At 54.5% G+C, this 20,529-nt stretch overlaps 2 protein-coding genes across 2 annotated transcripts; one reads left to right on the forward strand and one right to left on the reverse strand.

Annotated features, from left to right (window-relative positions):
* The first annotated feature begins 128 nt into the window (after positions 1–128).
* Positions 129–12,673, forward strand: DNAJB11 (DnaJ heat shock protein family (Hsp40) member B11). Its single transcript, XM_082767122.1, has 10 exons — positions 129–238; positions 406–562; positions 2,850–2,947; positions 3,819–3,951; positions 4,880–5,022; positions 5,579–5,661; positions 7,263–7,320; positions 7,888–7,999; positions 8,394–8,553; positions 12,562–12,673. The coding sequence occupies exons 1-10, from the start codon at positions 162–164 to the stop codon at positions 12,624–12,626; spliced, it is 1,086 nt and encodes a 361-aa protein (XP_082623248.1). The 5' UTR covers positions 129–161; the 3' UTR covers positions 12,627–12,673.
* A 6,161-nt stretch (positions 12,674–18,834) lies between these two features.
* On the reverse strand, positions 18,835–20,327 carry PROCR (protein C receptor). Its single transcript, XM_082767128.1, has 4 exons — positions 20,210–20,327; positions 19,865–20,101; positions 19,473–19,739; positions 18,835–19,355 (listed from the first exon to the last, which is right to left on the reverse strand). Exons 1-4 carry the CDS (start codon positions 20,262–20,264, stop codon positions 19,243–19,245), a joined length of 672 nt encoding a protein of 223 aa, XP_082623254.1. The 5' UTR covers positions 20,265–20,327; the 3' UTR covers positions 18,835–19,242.
* Positions 20,328–20,529: the final 202 nt, after the last annotated feature.

The following is a 20,529-nucleotide window of genomic DNA, read 5'->3' on the forward strand; positions in this document are numbered from 1 at the left end:
GCTTCCCATTGGCCGCCGCCGAGGCGCCGGTGAAGTGTGCGCCGCGGATTGGTGGAGCGGAGCGGGCGGGGCGCGCTCCCATTGGCTGCAGGCGTGAGGCGGGCGGGCGGGGTGGTGGCGGTGCCTCCTCCTCGTCGCCCCGCTGCCGGCCCGCCGCCGCCATGGCCCCCGGGCGGCTCGGCCGCCTCAGCCTCCTGCTGCCGCTGCTGCTCTGCCTCTGCGGGGAGGCCGCCGCCGGGTGAGTGCCCTCAGCCCCCCCCCAGGCTCCCCTCAGCCCCTCTCAGCCCTCCCCAGGGCTCCTCAGGCTTCCCTCGGCCGCCCCCCTCAGCTCCCCCTCAGCCCGCCTCGGGCTCCCCTCAGGCGCTGACGGGGCCCCGCCGCCCCCCCCGTGTCTCCCCGCTGCAGGAGGGATTTCTACAAGATCCTGGGGGTGTCCCGCAGCGCCTCGGTGAAGGACATCAAGAAGGCGTACCGCAAGCTGGCGCTGCAGCTGCACCCCGACAGGAACCCCGACGACCCCCGGGCGCAGGAGAAGTTCCAGGACCTGGGAGCCGCCTACGAGGTGAGGGCCGGCGCCGGGAGGCTTCGGGCTGGGGTAGAAATCGGCCCCACGCCCCCAGCAGGGTTTCTGGGAGACGGAAACCCCCCCCTCTGTGAGGCTCTGGGGAGACCCGGCCTCCCCTGGTCCTGTGCTGGATCTCAGGTGCTGTGCCTAATGGGAACAGGTGGGCAGAGAGGCTGCCGGGCTGACCAAAAAAAGTCGTTTTATAATTGTTAGTCACATTAACGTAAGGAGTTCTGTTGCACGACAATGGAGCAGCATGTGAATAATAACCGATAGCATAACATACCACGTAAATTGTGTGTGAACTGCTAGCCAGGTGTTTTAAGTCAAAACTTGCTTTCTCCTCTGCCACGTGCATGGGCATGGGCACAACTCACCGGGCAGCTGCTGCTGTTTCTTTCCTTTTGCTTCCTCTGCCACTGCTGGTCTCCTGCCGCCCCCTGGAGCAGAGGGCTCCTGAGGAAGACAAGAACACTGACCAACAGGGAGCCAGGTGGGGGCTTGGTGTTACCTCAGAGGAGTCGGGCCGTAGGATGAGCTGGAACCAAGAGCTGTGGTCAGAAAGAAGGAAAGGGGCTGTCCCCCCTGTACAGCCTGGTGGTGCAGCTAAACCTCTGGGTGCTGCAGGGCTCCAGCTGCCACCCCGATACTGCTCTGTTCTTCCGACATGCAAATACAAAATGAACGAGGAAGTGAGGTGAGAAATAGCACATCAGAGTCCAAGTTGTTCGGCATAAAATTGGGAGTTCTGGTGCCAGCACAGGCAAAACAAACACAGCATGCTCTCACCTAAACCAGTGTGGTTTTTACCACCCATAAAACATCAGCCTCTCCAGTGCTGCTCAAGGTTTGTCTTGCTGAGTATCTAGAGCAAAGTCTTTAGGAAAGAAATGTGGGGGAAGTAGGTTAATTAAACAGCTCAGTGTCCTTCCTTCAAACAGCCTGAGTGATTTTTAACACACCAGCTGAGTGGCACAGACACAGATGCTTCAATTAAAGGAGACTCCTACATGTAACAGCAGCTGTTAGTCTCAGGATGGTTTGGGGATGAAGTTTTTGCTGTCTTTTATTTTTCTGAGCTTACCCACTGTAGCTGCTTTGCTTTTGAGGCAACTTAGCATAACAAACAAGAGCTTTCCTTGTGATGTTTGGAGTGGTGTGTTCCACTGAAGCCTGCAGAAAGAAGCAAAATGAATGGAAAGGCAAATGTTTTGTTCTTTAATTCTTTGTTACTGCTTGTGATACTGTCAGTCGTCCACCAGGAGAATTCTGTTCCTTCACCAACAGATCACAGAAGGGAAAACTTATCCCACTTCTATGAAACAGGTGCTTTAATGCAAATCTTAGGTGGCAGAGGGAGAACTGAGCTCTTATCTCTAGTTTTGGAAAGGTGAAGTTGATAGTTAGTCACTGTTTTGTGGGTTTTTCTTTTTCCTCTCCTTCTCCTTTGTTGCTGATGTTTATCGCTGGTTATGATTTCAGGCTGTTGGTCATCATTAAGCCAGTTTCTCCACCTGTTCCCACTCCTTTCTAACCTTCTGAAAGCTAACCTGGCAACCGTGACCTTCCAAAACATCATCAACTGGTCAGGAAAGGGAAGGGAGGCTACGTGTGACTAGAAATTTGCAGATCTGTGCCTGAGGAGCAAGAGCAAAGATCAACACCTAGGAATTAAAACTTTAAAGCTTTACAGCCTTGAGTGCTGTGTGTTGGGATGCGTTATTGTACCTTAGTACCGAGGCTGCTCCTTTTGAATTTGGCTGCTTTTAGAAGTGAGGGTCAGCGTTCGAGCTGGTGCAGAGTTAGGATACCTGGCAGATTCAACTGGGTAGGTAAACGTGCGTTCATTGCTAAGTGTTAGGAAACACTTGTCAGAGGAATACGTGTTCCAAGGGTTAAAGCAGAGGGTAACAAGCAGAGAAATGAGGGGGTGCCTTGAGCGTTGTTTTCTTTTTCATTGAGAAGCAGTTCCTGCTTTGTAAGAGCTGGTTTTAAATTATTATTCCCTTCTGAGTCTTTCTCAACTCATTAAGATAAACTCAGTATTGTTCATATTTTCTGCATTGCTTCTGCTGTTTTAATAAACTAATTTTAACTTAAGGGCTTAACCAACAAACATTTAACTTCACAGCGCAGCGAACAAGTTGTAGCCAATGCTTCTGTACCCTGAAGCATTGCTGCTAGACCCCTGGTAAGAGCCTGGCACGGCTCTTCTCTGCCCCTCGTTTAAATAGCCCTGTTCAGCTGTGGGCAAAAGCCTTGTCCCTCTGTGTCCCACTGCCAGGTGCTGTCGGATGAGGAGAAGAGGAAGCAGTACGACGCCTATGGTGAGGAGGGGTTGAAGGACGGGCACCAGAGTTCCCATGGAGACATCTTCTCGCAGTAAGACTTTGCCACTTCAGGTTACTCTGTAGTCAGCACTGTAATTCTGTGATGCTCATGCATACATTTGACAAATTCAGTGTTAAGGGCTTTTACTGGCTCAGGGGCACTGATCTGAGGTGACAGCTGAAGGTTTGAAGAAACACGTTTGCAGTGGATATCCCACATGCCGTTACATTTGTCTGTCTCGTGGTGGCCCTTTCTCCAAGAGCAGTGAGTGGGAAGCAGTGTTGTCTGTCCACACGGACGGCTGTCACTCACGTGGGTGACTTGTGAGGTGCTGCAGCTGCATTAAACACACAGCATCCCCCCTGCATTTTCTGCTACGTGGTCATTTAACATTTTATCACAGACTGTGTGTGCATGTGGGCGTTCTTTTCTTCCTTTTGCAAGGTAATGCTGGAGTGAATTCCAGAGAGCAACTGTAAAGTTTTGATCAATAAAATTGGAAGGCATTCACTTGTTGCTCAGGCAGAACCTGATCTCGTAGTTGTTTCAAGGCCCTTCTGTTTCTGCTAGGAACTAATTTGCTAAAATAATTCCTTAAGTCGCTCCTCTCATGTAGTCCTGGCTGAGAACTTCCACCGTCTGCTGGTGCATTTGGGAAAGAACACCCAGACTTGTCAGGGTTTTTTTTTCCTCATCCTGCTTGTCCTTAAACTTGTGAAAACCAACCTGCTAGCGCTGACTTGAAGAGCTCAGAGCTTGTGCCTCAGGGTGAGGGTAGCTGAGCAACAGAGCCATGCGGAGAGGCCTCCCGTTAGGCAGCTATCAGGTTCTGAGGCATTGCTGCTGCCTTGGGTGGCTCTCTTCAGCAAAGCCGCCTTTGATCAGAGTTCCTTCCTGAACTGACCGATGTCCTTCACTCTAGCTTTTTTGGGGACTTCGGGTTCATGTTCGGAGGTAACCCTCGCCAACAGGACAGGAACATCCCGCGGGGCAGCGACATCATCGTGGACCTGGAGGTTACGCTGGAGGAGGTGTATTCAGGGAACTTCGTAGAGGTAAGTCTGCGGGCCTATTGGGCTCTCCAGCGTGTTCTCAGCTCTCAGATGGCTGGCCGGGCCACTCTCTCTTCTCCAGAAGAAGAGAACTAAAACAGATGCTTGTTTTCTCAGTGTCTGTCAGTGGATGATGTTATGATGCTGTTTGGTAGCAGATAAAGCAATACATTGTTCCGTCAGTTATCTTTGCCATCTGGCAACTTGCCTGTATGATGCTCTTGTGACAGTAACTTACTGCCTGTCAGGGCCTAGCTGTGGCCAGTCTGCAGTAGCACGGCTGGAAAATGTGTTAGCGGTTTCTCTCCAGAATTTATTGTTGTTTGAGGCTAAAACACTTAATTTAGTTCTCTGGTTTTCAGCAATCCTTAGAAAACCATGCTGTGGATTTTTTGTCACTTTTTTTTTATGTGGCCAAGCACATCATTATGAATCTCTGGATTGCATACTTAACAAACATATAGTGGCATTTTAATTATTATTTTTTAAGCAAGCCGTATTTCTGGTGCTCACAATCTCTGCTGTACTGTGTTAGAGTTCGAAATGCTCCAATTTATGTTATGAGTGGGTAGATGAGAAACTCAAAATAATTTTGCCCAGCGTATGGAACGAGGAAGCTATCGCAACCAAAGGCGTTCAGGTTTCAGCTGAGGTTTCAGCCTAGTGTTACCTTTCCTAGTTAGGAAGGTGGCAATAGGACCTCAGAGATGGTTTTCTGGTGCTTGGGAATTTAGTGTGCGATCAGCGGGAGGCATAAGGTGAAAACCGCTTAGAGAAATTAAGGAGAAAATCACTTAGAGTTTTGCCAAGATCACATGCGGCTACCATGGAGGCAGCAGAGTGTAAAAAAAACAAGTTATGTTCAGGCTGTTTGGGGAATCAAGGCCCAGGGGTGCTGGTTTGTCTGCTTACGTCAGCCTCTTTCGTGCAGGTGGTTAGGAACAAGCCAGTGGCAAGGCAGGCACCTGGCAAACGGAAATGCAACTGCCGGCAGGAGATGAGGACCACGCAGTTGGGCCCTGGACGTTTCCAGATGACTCAAGAAGTTGTTTGCGATGAATGTCCCAATGTCAAGTGAGTTTTGTGCTCTTCAGTGCTATGTGCATGTTTATTCAAAACCTGCCACTAGATGGAGAAAAGCGCCTGTACAACCAGGAAGACCTGGGCAATCTGGGAGCATTTAACCCAGGTTTCTCATGGCTAAGGAGAGAGAGTCTTTATTTTTAGAGTAGTAAGGGCCAGCTCTGTTAGATGAAGAGCTTACCAATTTACTCTTTCAGTTCTTTACTCCTTGAACAATCAGTTGTTGCAGTAGAAATTCCATATTGATATCTGAAACCTACAGAAGCAAAGTTGGAGAAGCCCACAGTTTCCAGCTGGGGACAGCTGGATGAGGAATGCCGTGTTGTAGTCGCGTATCCAGATGCTGGCTGTGCGTTTAGGAGCCTAACTTTGCCCTCTCTCCTAGATGAGTATTAGTGTGCGAGAAAGGCAGCACTTGGCCTCCAGTTTTAGATGTGAGCAAGGAACGTGTTAACGTGTGGGGGTGTTACCATTCTCCCAGGAACATAAGGAGCTGCTACCACCTGATGCTGGAAACTCAGCGCTTGCTTGTTCTTCCCCTTTGCAGGCTTGTGAATGAAGAGCGAACGCTAGAAGTGGAGATAGAGCCGGGTGTGAGGGATGGCATGGAGTATCCCTTCATCGGGGAAGGTCTGTATCTGGGCGCTGCCCAGCTGTAACTTGCTCCTTTTCCTTGCTGCAAGGGTGGTCATCATGACAGTGAAAGGGTCCGAGCCCTGCTTTGGGGATCTAATCAGCACGTGCTATTGGAAGGGCTGTGTCCAGTGTGTGCTGCTGAAATCCAGGAGCATGTAGAGTGTTATCCATGCTTAGCAAAGACTGTGATACGCTCCCTCTGCTGGTATTGGACAGACACACAAGAAAGCCCTAAATCAGATGTTGCAGATGGTAACTTGAACAGAAACATCTGCTTCTGACTTGAGTTTGTGTGGGAATCCCCTTAGTCCAAGGAATTCAAGTCCTTTAACAGGAAAAGGACGGATATTGTTAGTGTGTGGGCAAGTCGTTACAACAGCAAACCGAATTCATCACAGAATCACAGAATTTCTAGGTAGGAAGAGACCTGAAGATCATCGAGTCCAACCTCTGACCTAACGCTAGCAGTCCCCACTAAACCATATCCCTAAGCTCTACGTCTAAACGTCTTTTAAAGACTTCCAGGGATGGTGACTCCACCACTTCCCTGGGCAGCCTGTTCCAATGCCTCACAACCCTTTTGGTAAAGAAGTTCTTCCTAACATCTAACCTAAAACTCCCCTGGCTCAACTTAAGCCCATTCCCCCTCGTCCTGTCACCAGGCACGTGGGAGAACAGACCAACCCCCACCTCGCTACAGCCTCCTGTAAGGTATCTGTAAAGAGCAATATGGTCACCCCTGAGCCTCCTTTTCTCCAGGCTGAACAAGCCCAGCTCCCTCAGCCGCTCCTCGTAGGACTTGTTCTCCAGGCCCCTCACCAGCTTCGTCGCCCTTCTCTGCACCCGCTCAAGCACCTCGATGTCCTTCTTGTAGCGAGGGGCCCAAAACTGAACACAGTACTCGAGGTGCGGCCTCACCAGAGCCGAGTACAGGGGGACGATGCCGTTGGCCTTCTTGGCCACCTGAGCACACTGCTGGCTCATATTCAGCCGACTATCCACCATCACTCCCAGGTCCTTCTCTGCCTGGCAGCTCTCCAACCATTCCTCTCCCAGCCTGTAGCTCTGCTTGGGGTTATTGCGCCCCAGGTGCAGGACCCGGCACTTGGCCTTGTTGAACTTCATGCAGTTGACCTCAGCCCATCGGTGCAGACACACGCACCTAACTTGGTGTCATCTGCAAACTTACTGAGGGTGCACTCAATGCCCTCGTCCAGATCATCGATGAAGATATTAAAGAGGACTGGCCCCAGCAGCAAGCCCTGGGGATGCCACTAGTGACTGGCCTCCAACTGGACTCGACTCCATTCACCACGACTCTTTGGGCCTGGCTATCCAGTCAGTTTCTAACCCAACAAAGCGTGTGCCGGTCCAAGCCAATGAATTCATTGAGGGAACGCTCTGAAAATCCTGGGTTGTTTAGCAAAAAATACTTGTTATCAGGGTTGTAGTCATAAGAATCAACTAGTTGCATTTTTCCCTCGAACACGTGAGCTGCAAATCTCTGTCATGTAGACATGTAGGTATTTGCTGTTTGTTGTAAAGAAACAATGCGCTGTTTGTTTCTGCAGTTGCACAAACTCTTTCTTTCACAGGTGAACCCCATGTGGATGGGGAGCCAGGAGATCTGCGTTTCCGAATAAAAGTTCTTAAGTAAGTGGCTGGCCCTGTTGGACCACTCTTTCTGGTTACTGTAGAGGAAGTTTGCGAGCAGTTTTCTGGCCGGTGTTGCCTGCTTGGCTAGCGTGTAGCTTACCCTTCAGCAGGGCTGGTACAGCCAGGGGCCCGGTAGTCAGGGCTGTGCAGGATGTTCAGCCCCAAGGATGCTGGAGGGTTCACCACTGCTGAGATGCTGCCGTAGTATTCTGCTTTTGTTGTGTTTGGCCTGAGTTCTGGCATGAGTTAGCTCCTGCCTGAATCACATGAAGTATCTCCTTTTTCCATAAACATGCGATCTCCCTATTGTAAGAGAATGTAAGGAAGATTGCTGGGTGAGTCATCGCTTCTTGACACACCTTGCCACTCATTGCCCTAGAAATAGAAAGGTTATTAGTAGTACGCATCTCACACAGGAAAATGAAGCTAAATTTCATTCATTCTTCACTTCCTCTCTGACTTCTGTGAAATCTCTACACCCTTTCACAAAGAGAGGGGAGGAAGCTAGAGGACCCGCTTTTCCTGTAGGAAAGAAGGGATGTTCCAGTCTCTTTATTTCCACAGGCACCCAGTCTTTGAAAGAAGAGGAGATGACTTGTATACAAACGTGACAATCTCGCTGGTCGAGGCACTTACAGGTTTTGAAATGGATATCACCCACTTGGATGGGCACAAGGTGAGGAAACAGTTTGCTTTCCTGCTCTGTGTAACTAAAATTTAGCTGCCAGGCCTCTTGTGCTGAGGGCTAGTTTGCATGGGGGCTGTGCAGCTGCTGGCTGTGCCCAGCGTCCCCTCAGCTAGAGACTTCCACACCAATTCCTTCAGAGCCAAAGCGGTGTGTGGTGAGAACCTGGGTTCCAGGCTGCCAGAGCAGTATTGCGTGGGCTGTCTTTGGTGTTAGCACTGCCACGTGTCCTGGCAGTAATGCTCCCGGGACCTCTAGCATGTTGCTATCTCTGGCAAGCAATCAATAGCAGTTGAAGTTGTTCAGTGGGCTGCAAAGGGCGTTTGGGGGGTTGGGGTACGTACCCAGAACAGTAGCTATGAACCAAAACTTCTTTTGTCTCTAGGTCCATGTTGCTCGGGATAAAATTACAAAACCTGGGGCCAAACTGTGGAAGAAAGGAGAAGGTCTTCCCAATTTTGATAACAATAACATCAAAGGCTCGCTAATAATCACATTTGATGTGGAATTCCCCAAAGAGCAGCTGACAAATGAACAGCGGGAAGGTGGGTGTCTGACGGCTGGCGTGGCTTCGGGCTGTGCGGTTCTCTTAGGAAAGCTGATGAGAAGTCAGCATAACCGAACCAGGGGTCTGTAGTGGTCAGGAGGGGATTTCTTTTCCATGGAACTCTTGTACAACACAACATGCTTGGCCCAGTGCCCTCTGAATAGCTTTCAGTTTCTTCTGAAGCCTGTGAGCTTGGCTGCTGCAGTCGTAGGGAACAGGATTGGGTTGGGATGTGCCACTACTGGAATGTTGCACTTGGCAGACCTGGCGGCGCTTTGTTTTGTAGCTGGCCATCTGTCTGAAGCAAGGGACTTACTGGGCTTAGCCCGTCTGCTTTGCCTTTCCTGGAGCAGGATCACAAGCTGCTTTCCAGCCACTGCTTCTACCTGGGGGCAGTGCTTGTGAAAATCCCTTTGCAGTCAGGGGTAAACAGTGCCGTGCAGCATCCGGGGGGGTTTGTGCCTCTGTACATCTCCCTGTAACCCTCAGTGCCTCGGGCGTGCTCGGGGAAGATGTGTGCGGTGCAGACCTGTGGTTGGAGGGATCAGCTACTCAGCTCTCAGGGCTGGAACGGAAGCTCGTGGGTGAGGTGTATGGGAATCCTAAACTGATGGGAGGGCAGATGCTGTAATCCTAGCTGGAAATTCAGCTCTGCTTCAATGGCTTCTGCAGTAGGATCTGCTGCTCTGCTCGAGGCATCACAGTAGACATCAAGGCAAGACATCTTTGCCCCATCCTCTGCTGGGGGGCAAAGTTGTTCCTGGCCCACAGCAGTGCAGCTCTCCTGCAGAAAACCCTGCTCCCCAGCACTTCTTCCTGCTGGACAGGGCTATCGTACCTCCTTCTGAATGTGCCTTTTTACTGGACTCTGGCAGCTGTCCTAGTGGAGAGAAGCAAATGTGCAGCTTTCCTGGACTCCTAGAGTTTGTAGAGGGCGGCCAAGCCCCGTGAGTTCTCTTCTCAGCCCTTCCTGCTGCGTCAACACCGTTGTGTGAGCTACCAGAGGGAGTCCAGCTGGTGGCTGCAGCTCCAGGGCTGGCCCATCTTCTGCGGCTCCTCCTGCTGCAGTCAGGGCTGCAGCTGCTCAGGCCGTGAGGTCTGTGTCCGCAGCAGAGTGAGGTGTCCTCCTTCCAGGCTCTGCTGTCCTTCTCAAGCCTGTACAAGGCAGCAGCGCCTCTTGCATGGACGTGAGGTTCTTCTGGCTGCTGCTGGTGGCAGCTTGAGGAAAGGCTGAGGGCAAGAAGCAGTGACCAAGCCCTGGGTGTTGGTCAGAACCACGAGATAGCGTGCCCAGGAGCAGGGAGGTGATGGTGCTGGCACGGGTGTGTTCAGGCGCAGGGTCTTTGGGTGTCTCATACCCTCCTAAAGCAATTCCACCCTTCCGAGGGGAAGGTGACTGGGTAAGCAGCCAGATGCATTCCTGTGCGCTAGAGTATCTCCAAACATCCAGAGATTTCAGGGTTTTTATGAGGGAATAGGTCTGCTCGTGTAGTGTGGCAGCAGCTCAGCGTACACACTCAAAGGAAGACTGAAGGCCTCAAAATTCAAAACATCCCTTTCCTTGTTGTTGGCGCTGTTCCTAATTTCTTATCTCCTCACCATATGGATGGCTCCTGGGGCAGTCAGAAGACACTGAGACTGGGAGCACTGCTTCTAAGCTCTTGGGTCAGAAACAATCTGCTCCCCTTCCTGTCTGCGTAGGGTCAGGGAACTTACTGCCTGCTGATCCGAAGTGACTTTCTCTCTTGTTTCTTACACATCTCTACCAACATTCATTTGCTGTCTTTAGGGACCCTTAAACCTCCCTCCAGAGTGCTCAGAGAGCACCAGCAGGCAGCACAGTGACTGTGTTGTGTTGTAACCTGTCACCTGCCAGTGGTGTCAGGAAAACTTGAAGCTGGCTCTAGTGAACGACTGAGGGTGCAGTGGCACCAAACGTCAGGCTTGCTGGCTGCCAGGACCAGGTCCCCAACACTGGGGTTGGGGCATCAGATAAGCGTTTTAAAACTTCCTGCGCTCTAACGAGGCTATCTTTGGGGCCAGCGTGCATCTGCCCAAGAGCTAGTCAGCAGGAAACGAGGTACGAGAGTGGTGCAAATCCCACTTTTTCTCAGGATTGCTGGAGCTCACCTTTCTTCAGCTACGTCCTTCCTTTTGAAAGGCTGCACGGCCAGAAGGTACATCCGCTTACACATGGGCCAGGAAGTAGCTCCGAGCCTCCTATTTCCAGTTCTTTCCAGGACGGTTTTTCAGTATTTTAATGGAACTTCTGTGACCTTGTGTGCATCGAATAACCAGTCCTGAAGGACAGTAGTGTCTCTAGCCAGAATGGGTTAAAGTTTGCAGGGAGATTTGTTGCCTTTTAGATGGTCCTCCTAACAAAGGACTTGCATGCCTGGAAGCTTGTTTGTTTGTTTGTTTTGTTTTGTTTTGTTTTTATGAGTGAGTTGGTTGATCCTTAATAACTGGTCTGCCTCTCCCTGCATGTGTACCCTGCCTGAAGGTGGCAACCACTGCAGAATTTTCCAGGCAGCCGAATGTGCTCTGCTGTGCAGACAGGCCCAGCACCTGGCCCCCTCCACCAGGACTCTGGCTGCAGCTCAGCAGGCTGGTCTGAGGCAGGACAGCAGTCCTCTCCTCTGTTGCATCGTGGTGCAAGCCAGTGTGCTTGTTTTGAGGCTGATGCTGTTTTGGGGCTATCCAACATCAGAATTAAAGCAATTCAGCTTTTTTTTTTTTTTTAATTTATTTGAAAGTTTGCTTGCACAATCCTTTCTGGTGCTGGTCGGAGCAGAGGTGTGCCCCGAGGGGCCCCACAGCCAGGGCTGGGAGTGCTGGCACTGTGGGTGACCAGGCTGACTCTGAACAGGGAGTCCCCTCTGATTTATCCCTGGAAAAAGTGTGACATGTAATGTTCTTGCCAGTCTGCTTTCTCTGGTCAGTGCAAATATGACCCTTAAGTAGCAGTAAAGCCCTGCCAGTCTTTTCCTGAACGTTCTGACCCCAGTAGATTAGCTGCTGTGGTTTCAGTGCTGACTCACCCTCCCGTTCTCTAATCTTGCTCTGGATGCTGATAGGACATCAGGGCATGAATTCTTTAGGGTGTTTTATGAATGGGTTTTCAAGGGTGGGGAGGATGGCGTTTGTAAAGGCTGAATCCAGCCTAGCAATGCTCATCTAGTTACAAACACTGGCTTTCCAAACAGAAATGCGAGCTGTCTGTAGAGCATTCGACTCCACAGATGCGAGCAAGAGAACAAACTTGCTCTCCAGGGACTGTTTTCGGTGAACAGTACTGTCCCCGGGCACCACACGCTGGTGTGAAAACCCCTGCTCTGTAATTATTCACCTGGCTTTCTGTAGCTGGCAATTCCAGAAGGAGCCAGATGTAGCTGTCCCAAACGTGCTGCCGGAGGGTTTCTGTTGGGCTGTAGAGGGAGCCTGGGGAGACGAGCTAGACGGGAATTAAACTCTGGAAATGCTCTCAAAGCCGTTTCTTGGTGTAGTTATACTTAAGATGGCAAACTTGTTCTCGACTTCAATAGCAAAATGGCTCTGGGAGTTGGAGCTTTATCTCTAGCTTTATCCCTCACAGAGCTGTGAGGATCTCAAGGTGGTGCTCTCGCCTTTGAAGTGATAGCAGAGGGGATTTTCTCCTTGGAATCATTGCCTTTTTGTGGTTCAGAGAGCGTGTGAAAGCGTTGTGCTGGCACTACTGACTTCAGTCCTATTTCTCCTTATAGAAATGCTGAAGGAGCACGTGTAAAGCTGTTTCACCTCTGGGTTTGGGGGGATTTTGGTGTTGTTTTTTTTTTGTTGTTGTTGTTTAAATCATGCTCAGGTTGTCAGTGTTTGACAGCGTTACTCAGATACGTGGGCTCAGCCTCGAGAGGCTCGTGCCAGGGGCCTACAAGTCAATGTGTACATGTAGCAGGAGCTGCTAAATGCAGCAGCTGCAGCGTCCTCCTGCCTGTGCTGTGCAGTAACGCCTCCGTTTCTTTTGCAGGTCTCAAACAGCTGTTGAAACAAGGATCTGTGCAGAAGGTGTACAACGGATTGCAGGGATATTGATGTGGGGGGAAAAAAAGGACTTAAATCAAAAGTCAGATTTGTTTGCAGTTTTTTCTCCTGCCCATTGTAGAATGGGAAAGAGGGAGGGTGGGGTGATTGTTGAGGTATATATGTCTTTTTTTTTTTTTTTTTTTTAAACGGTGGAAGCACTCAGATGAGCTGGGGGGCATACTAGCCTGTTCAGGACACAATTGGTGCTGCCTATCCTGTTCCATGTCCTGGAACAACAAAGACTCCTTGAGCAGGAAAAAAAAAAAGCGGGGGGGGGGGGGTGAAGGAGTTTTAAATTCCACACAGATTGGAATTTCTGTTTTTTAAATATATTTTGATGTGACTTTTCTGCACCATCTCAGCATATTTCCATAGCTTCTCCTATTTTTGATGTCCTTTGTGTCAGTCTCTTCTGAGTTTTTGTATTTTTTTTAATCCTAGTCCTTCCCCTCTGAGTCCAGAGTGTGGTATTGCTTCAGAGTGTGTGTTTCTGGGGCAGGAGTACAGCTGCTGTTGGGAGTGGACTGGCAGGAGGGCCTTTACAGAATGTGTTAGACCCACACTCAGCTGGGGAAAAAACTTTCTGAAAGATCCTGTGGGCTCTCATCACTACCAAGTACTCCTCTTGGCCCAAAAATTAATGTTCACTTTTAGATTCAAAGTCACAACGGTTTAGCAAAGATTCCTCGGACCTTCGGCATGAAATTTCGGGGAAAATAACGGGAACGGCTCCTCGTGGTTCCTCCCTGCCCCCAAACGTAACCAGGGGCTTGTCTGGAAAAGCTCACTCACCTCCTGCACTCTGTCCTCCGTGAGGACAGGGAAGCTAATGGCGCAGAAATAAAGATGTTTGAGTTGGAATGGCAAAAACTACCTGCTTCTGTGTCTCAGCAGCCCTTGCCCTGGGACAGCTGCAAGTCGTTGGACTAACGAGGTAGGGCAGCTTCACCCTCGAGTCCCTGCTCCTTTAAGCATCCTGTCAGAAACGCGCATCCCTGCGTGTTATTTGTAAGTAATTTTGGGAGTGGTAACGGAGAAAGTTCCCAGAGGTGCCTGCGTCAGTCAGCCTCGTGCTGCTGCGCTGTGACGGGGAGGTAGGAGCGGGCTGAGTCAGCTGCTGCAGGACGGAGCTCTGCTCCCTTAGCCCGTGCTCCTGCCGCATCCCCTGAGCTGAGAAATGGACGGGATCTGCCTCTTCCACGTGGAAATGCTTGCCGGGGAAAAGCAGCAGGAGACGCAAGGTTGCTTTTTGGGGTTTTCCTTTTTGTTTTCAAGGTGGAGCAGCTCAGGTCTGAGCTTGGTGGGGAGGTGGGGAGCAGTGGCCCAGCCATTGTGTGCCGCAGTGGTCCAGCCGCGTCCCACCCAGCCCTTGAAGTCCAGCAGCAGCAGCAGGAGCTGACGCAGCGGAAGCGGCAGCACCGGGAAGGTTTCCTGTTGGATCCTTTGTGCGTTTGCTTTGGCAGAGCAAAGCTGGGGCTTCGGGAACGGCCGGGAGAGGGGCGAGGTGAGCCCCAGGTTGCCAGACCCTCGGTCTCAGTGCTCATCTTCCTCGAAACCCTCACTCGAGCCTAAGGCGTTCATCCTGGCTGGGGCTGCTAGAAGAGCATCAGCCCCTTGGGCCAGCTGTTTCCAGGTCTCTGTAGGTGGCTCCGTGCCCCGCTTCCCCACTGATTATGTTTTGAAACCTCTGACTGCACAGAAACCCACCTCATGGCCCTGCGCATGGGGCTGCTTCGTGCTGTCAGCCCTGCAAGGGTCCGTTTGCTGACTGCTCCATGGCCCTTTCTACCCTACCAACATGCCCACACTGCCAGCACAGCAATAAAGCCAAAAACCTTACAGCACAGTCTCGGCTTCTGCAGGAGATTTTTGGCTGCGACGTGGCCCTTCCTAGCCCTGCCCCCAGCAGCAGACAACGCGCTTATTCCGAGCACAAGTACTTGTGCTTGCCGCTGCTTTTCCTTTCCAAGCTAGTTCTTTTCCTTCCTGTAGTCTTTTTTTTCCCTTTCTATTGTGGATTTGTGCTGCTCTGAGGGGCCCGTGCTGTGCTGAGCAGCAACAAGAGCTGCCAAGCCATGGTTTTACCAGGGCGAGAGCGAGACACAAGGCAGCAGAGACCAGCTCCGTCGTTGTTGTGGCGCGGGTAACTCACTGAGACGTGAAAGAGGAAAAAGCCCGAAGCCCTGCCAGGCAGCCCTGCTTCCTCCCGGCCTCCTTGCCCTGCTGCACGGTGTGTGTGCACGGCTGGGGCTCGCTGCTAGCCCTGCCTTCAAGCCGGGCACCCGGCACTTCCACGCTTCCTTCCCGAGCAGCAGCGCGCGTTGGTGTTTGCTGCATCTCGTACGGACGCCCCCCTCATTGCACTTCAACCCCCTCGCTTCAGGAGAGCTGGGCGCCTTCTGTGACGGCAGGAGGTGTGTTCCCAGCTGGTGGGATGCAGCTCGGTGGCGTTGACGTCCCGTGCCCTCTGTTCGGTAAAGCTTTGCCAGCACGGGTGAGTCCTGGCGCGTGGGGACTCCGCTATCTCAGAGCCAAGAATTGCTGACCCGTCAGACACGGGCACCTTGTGCCACTCCTTCAGCAAGATGCCTGACCTCGAAATGTGTTTCTAGAAGTTCTCGCCCCTTTGAGAAGGGCTTGTTAAACAAGCAAGTGGCTACTGCCTGGCTGACACGGGATCCCGCTTCACAGTGATCGCTTCTGATCATCTCCTGAAGGTGTTTCTTCCACGTCACACGCTGCGCTGTCAGCACGTTGCTGCCCTCCTTTGGCTGCATCCCTGCTGCCTCTGGATGGGGTGAGAACCCCCCAGCCCTGTCAGACCCCATTTTCCTGGCCGTCACCTGGGAGGGGATGCTCCAGGTGAGGCCAGGAGCAGGTAACTGCATCTCTTCTTGCCAAGCAAGCGAACACGTGCCTCTGGCCTGCTGTTTTCCGTGAGATAACTGGGCAAAGGGTCCCTTCGGTTCTTTGTAGGACAAATATCCCACGCAGAGCACTTGCATGGGGAGGGAGAGGCGGCTTCCCAGTAACTGCTCCATGACGTCTAAGCCTCGTCAGGGTCTGACCCTCTATGCTCTGGGCTTGCTGCCTGCAAAGCCACATCGCATGTGCCGGAGCAGCTGTTGTGGTTTGGAGACCACACGCAGGAGCAGCAGCGTTGGGTGCATGGGTCCCAAGGAGCCGCCTGGCCCGAGGGGGATGTTTCCAATGCCCTCAGCCCCACGGAGCTGCTGCTCCCCTATTTCTCCCCCCAACGAGCCGAGCTGCTTGCCTGGAGCATTCCTGAGTCCGGGCAGGGGCTGAAAGCGTTCCCAAACAGCAGTTTGTCCTCCATGGAAACTTCTGGAAGCGCAGCGTAGGCTGGCCTGTTTTTTCCTAACAGCTTGTTATTCTAAAGCACTTATCTGTTCCTAAACTCGACTACATCTGAGAGACAGGCGGCAGAGATAGGAGGGGAGTGACCGCTGCCAGGAGCAAATTGCTGTCCTGAAGGCGCAGACCTGCAGCGATCCCCGCGTGCAGCTGTTCAAACAGGGCTGGAGCCCTCAGGAAGGTGAAGGGACAGCTCCTTGCCCGTATCTCTTACACCATTTTAGGTGGTTTTTAGGTGATCGGCATCAGGCTGAGCTGCTCGCTGCAGTCAGGCAGGGGCTGGCTCGCTCAGACCAGAGCTTTCCCTGGCGTGGGGACAGCAGCAGGGATGTCAGCGCTGCTCGTGCTGCTCCTGCCCCAAAAACCTCCGCTTGCCCGCCTGCCACATCACCGCCCGGTGTTGACTGTGGCCAGGGTCCAGCTTTCCCCTCCTGTTTCCGCAGGCTGGGTCAGGCACACTGACCTGGGAGGCGAGAGGAAAGGGAAGAGGGCAGTGGTGGGTCCTGGGCACCCCGTGCCCTGCGGGGGGACGCGTTGGCTCTGCCCCTTCTGCCACTGAAGCTTTCTGTGGGTGCTGCCCGCTCTCCCCTGGGAGCAGGAGGCACCGCTGGGCAGTGGCAGTGTGTGGTGGAAAAGGGCCTGGGTGCTTCCTGGTAACCCAAACGAGGCAAAAATACGTTACCAAAAAAAAAAAAAAAAAAAAAAAAAAAAAAAAAAAACAGCAAACCACCCTCTCCCTGGAGGCACTGGCTAATAGCAGACACATTCACCCTGGTGCAAGAGCAGGGTTAACAGCGATGGCTGAAAACTGGAAACTCCGTGCACGAAAGCAGCCGGGGCTGTCGCAGGGTGACCTCTGAGGACAGCTCAGAGCACGGAGCTCGCTGAGGCCCGAGCGGCGCTGATGACACCAGCGCAGGCTCTGCGTGCGTGGGGGTGTTTATGAGGCTAAGCCCTTCTTCCTGCCCTGCTGACGAGCAGAAGGTGCCGCAGCTTCAGCTGGGGCGAGGGGGACCTGAATCTGGGGACGGGGCGGGGAGAGGGACGCGGTGTGCAGGGGGAATCCCCGCACCCCCCTGCTAGACCCTGGGTTGAGGGGAGATGTGCACCCGTGGGGTAAGCGTAGAGGTGAAGGGGAAACCTGCCCCTACCCCGTGGGCATCGCCTTATTCCCTGCAACACCACGCGGAGCTCAAGGCTGGGTGCCTTATCTCCAACTGAGCAGCGATAGCAGCCTGAGTGATGGAAACCACGCAGCAGACAAAAAGAGAAACCCTCGTGGGGAGGGGGGACCAGCAGTGTTTGCTTTTAGTGTTTGCTTTCAAGGAGACGCCGCGCGGGGGGCTGGGGAAAGCCCCTGGGGGGCTGTGGGGAAAATAAAGCAAGGAGCAAACTGCGCTCGCCCCTTGGATGCGTGCAGCGAAGCGCTGGCACCCGTCCCGCGAGGGGAGCACGGCCAGATTTTAGAAAGGACGGGCCCTGGATGCGGCTACCAGCTCCCAGAGCGATGGTAAATATTTAAGCAGTGTCTGGGAGTTGGCTGCAGCCAGCCCTTCCCCGCCTGTGACCCGGCATGCCACACGTCCCCGGCGTGCTGGTGCAGGGGCAAGCAGCGGTGACCCCGTGATGAGGCAGTTTGGGGGTGGAAAGAGGAATTTGGGGGCTGGGAGGGGCACGGATGCTGCTGCGATAACCTTTCCCTCCGCTCTGTGTCATGCGTTGGGCGCGGGTGCTGGTCACTGCCGGGGAGGTGGCTCTGGGACAGGGGGGTGCTGGCTTTGGGTGCCCGGGGACAGCCAGGAGCCATCCTGGGGACACGGCAGGGTGGCAGCAGCAGCCTCGGATGTTTTGTGGAGCGCCCGGCCCTGCGCAGCGCGCAGAGGCCTGGCAGATGGGAAAAGGCTTCCCCAGAGCTGCTTCAAGCAGAGACTTCCCCAGCCGCCCCAAAGCCGACGCGTTTCAGAAGCAAACCAAGCCCCGTCCTTCCACCCCCAGCCCCAGATCCGGGCCCTTCCCGGGTGCCCCCTGGCCGAGGACCTGGCAGGAGCCGCACGACCCCTTGGGAGAAACGTGCAGCTCAGGGCACTGCGGTGGATGCGGCGATGCCCCGTGTGCCAAAGCAGAGCCCGTGGGGACATGGACGCGGCCCTCACACCCCGCTGGAGGCTGTTCTCCGAGTGTTGACGCTCGCCTGCTGTGGTGTCAGCACTTTGGAGGCTCGGGCCTCTCGCGCTCTGGCCGAGGAGCCCCCTAAAGGGTGGGGAGCAGCGGGACGGCCGAGCACGCCACTCGGGGTGGAGGGCGGCCAGGGCCACCTGGCAGCTCCAGCGGATCAGATGAGGTTTTTGGAGACCTCCTCCTTCAGCCCTTGCTGTGGACACCGCCATGTCATCTCCCCATCCCGTTCCTGTTTTCGTTTTCCATCTCCCCCTTCCCCTGCCTGACTCCCTGCTCCCGCGAGAAGCTGTGTGTTTGCAGCTCTGCTTTTACACAAGGACGTGCTTCACCAACAATCCTTTTCTTTATCCCCCGCAAAGCCCCTTCTATCCCCAGTCCCTGTCTCTGGGCAGTCTGTAGGTGACAGCAGTGAACGCTTCAGCCTGCCCAGGAAAGCTGCCCGTGTCCCTCCAGTCCCCTTTGGTGTGCCAGAGGGAGATAAGGGAAAGAAAAACAAATTGAGCCAGCTGGCCCCGGGGAAAAATCCCTGCTGCAGTGAAAACAAAGCGGCGCGGGGATCACGACAGTTCAGGCAGTGCAAGCCCCACGAGCCTCCCCCGAGGCCGAGCGAACTCAGGACGCACGGTCCAGCCCCAAAGCAAGGCAAGGCAGCACGAGGTGGTGGGCAGAAGGGGTTTTATTGCACCAAAACCAAAGCAGGGCTGTCGTGCGTGGAGGTGGACGGCCACCGGTGGGTCCTCGCCCAGGTGTGTCACCTTTCCTTCCCCCATTTCCCCCCTACCGGAATGGGGGCGAGTGATGGTTTGAGCGCCTTTGAATGCTTTCTTGGCTTTCTTCTCTGATTTTTCACCGCTCCCCTTCCCCGTTTTTTCCATCCTGGCCAAGCGTGGTGTTGCGTTAAGCCTCAGCACACAGCGTGGGGACTGTCCCCAAGGCAAGGGAGGGACATCCCAGCGGGGGGACCCGCCAGCGAGGAGCTTGAGGCACGCAAGATCTGTCCCCTGCCTCCGTGGGGTGACGCTGGGTCGGTCCCCTGCCTCCGTGGGGTGACGTGGGACGGCCGTGGCCACCGCTAGCAGCTGCCACCCGTGCACAAGAAGATGCCCCCGGCCATGCCCAGCACCGCCAAGACCCCCACGCTCAGACCCAGCGCCAGCGGGGCGTGCGACCGGCTGCTCTGCTTTCCTGCAAGAGGTGAGAGGAGGTGACAAGGGCAGGCCACCCCAAGCCCCTGCTCTCAAGGGACGAGCCCCCGGGAGCAGGGGACGATCCCCAGCCACCCCCGTCGTCCCCGGCACGGACCTGTCTCGGGGCTCTGAGCCCACAGGATGTCCACGCAGGTGGTGTTGAGGAAATACTGCAGGTCCCGGGTGGTCTCCGGGTACTTCATCAGCTCCCGCTGGGCGAAGGAGGCCACCGCGTCCCTGCCGGGCCAGCGGCGCTCCCAGGTGGCGGTGGGGACGTGGAAGGTGAGGAAGGCCGTCCCGTTGAGGGTGATCTCGTAGAAGCTGTGAGCTGTGCCGTTGGGGAAGAGGCAGCAGCCCAGGCGGCAGCACAGGCTCTGCGTGTCTGCAGGGAGGCCGTGAGGACGGGCAGGGGACCAGAACCACCCTCAACACCCCCAGCGCCGAGCCGCCCTCCGCGCACCGAGTTATCACGGCCCCATCGGCATCCCCCCTTGCCCCAGCACTCACAGTTGATGGGCCTCTCCTTGCTGAAGAGCCGCACCAGCTCGCCGAAGTAGGTCAGGTAGTTGCCCACTGCCTCCTGCCGCCGCTCCCAGGCGGCCGGGGGCTCCAGCGGCAGCACCTGGGTGATGTTGTGGCCCTCCAGGAGGTGGCTGAGCCGCCCGCCCAGCGTGGCGTTGCCCCAGAAGTTGGAGCTGCCCTTGGACACCCGCGTCCACTGCAGCATGGTGAAGGCGAGCGGGGCTGCCGGGAGACGTCGGGGTCACCGTGGCTGGCAGTGGCAGCGTGACCCCAAGCCCGATGCTCGCCCGCCAGCCTGGCGGTGCCCCGCATAGCCCTGGGTGGCCTTACCTGTGCCCTGCGCCCCGCAGCCCAGGGCCCCGCAGAGCAGCAGCAGCAGCAGCATGACGAGACGGGACGGGACGGGACGGGACGGGACGGGACGGGACGGGACGGGATGGGATGGGAGGGATGGGATGTGTGGGGACGGCGGCGGTGAGGGAATTTAGCGGGGCCGGGGAGGTGGAGCTGGAGGAGGAGGACGATGGTGGGAGTCCGGCCAAGGCGCTCCCATTTCCTTAGCCCGGGACAGCCGCACCCCTTCCCTGCCGGGCGCCACGGGGCGCCTGGGAGGGGGTTGGAGGGACTGGGGGGAACTGGGAAGGACTGGG

The sequence above is a fragment of the Aythya marila genome, assembly GCF_965140915.1.
Source record: "Aythya marila genome assembly, chromosome: 9".
In the NCBI taxonomy this organism is placed as follows: domain Eukaryota; kingdom Metazoa; phylum Chordata; class Aves; order Anseriformes; family Anatidae; genus Aythya; species Aythya marila.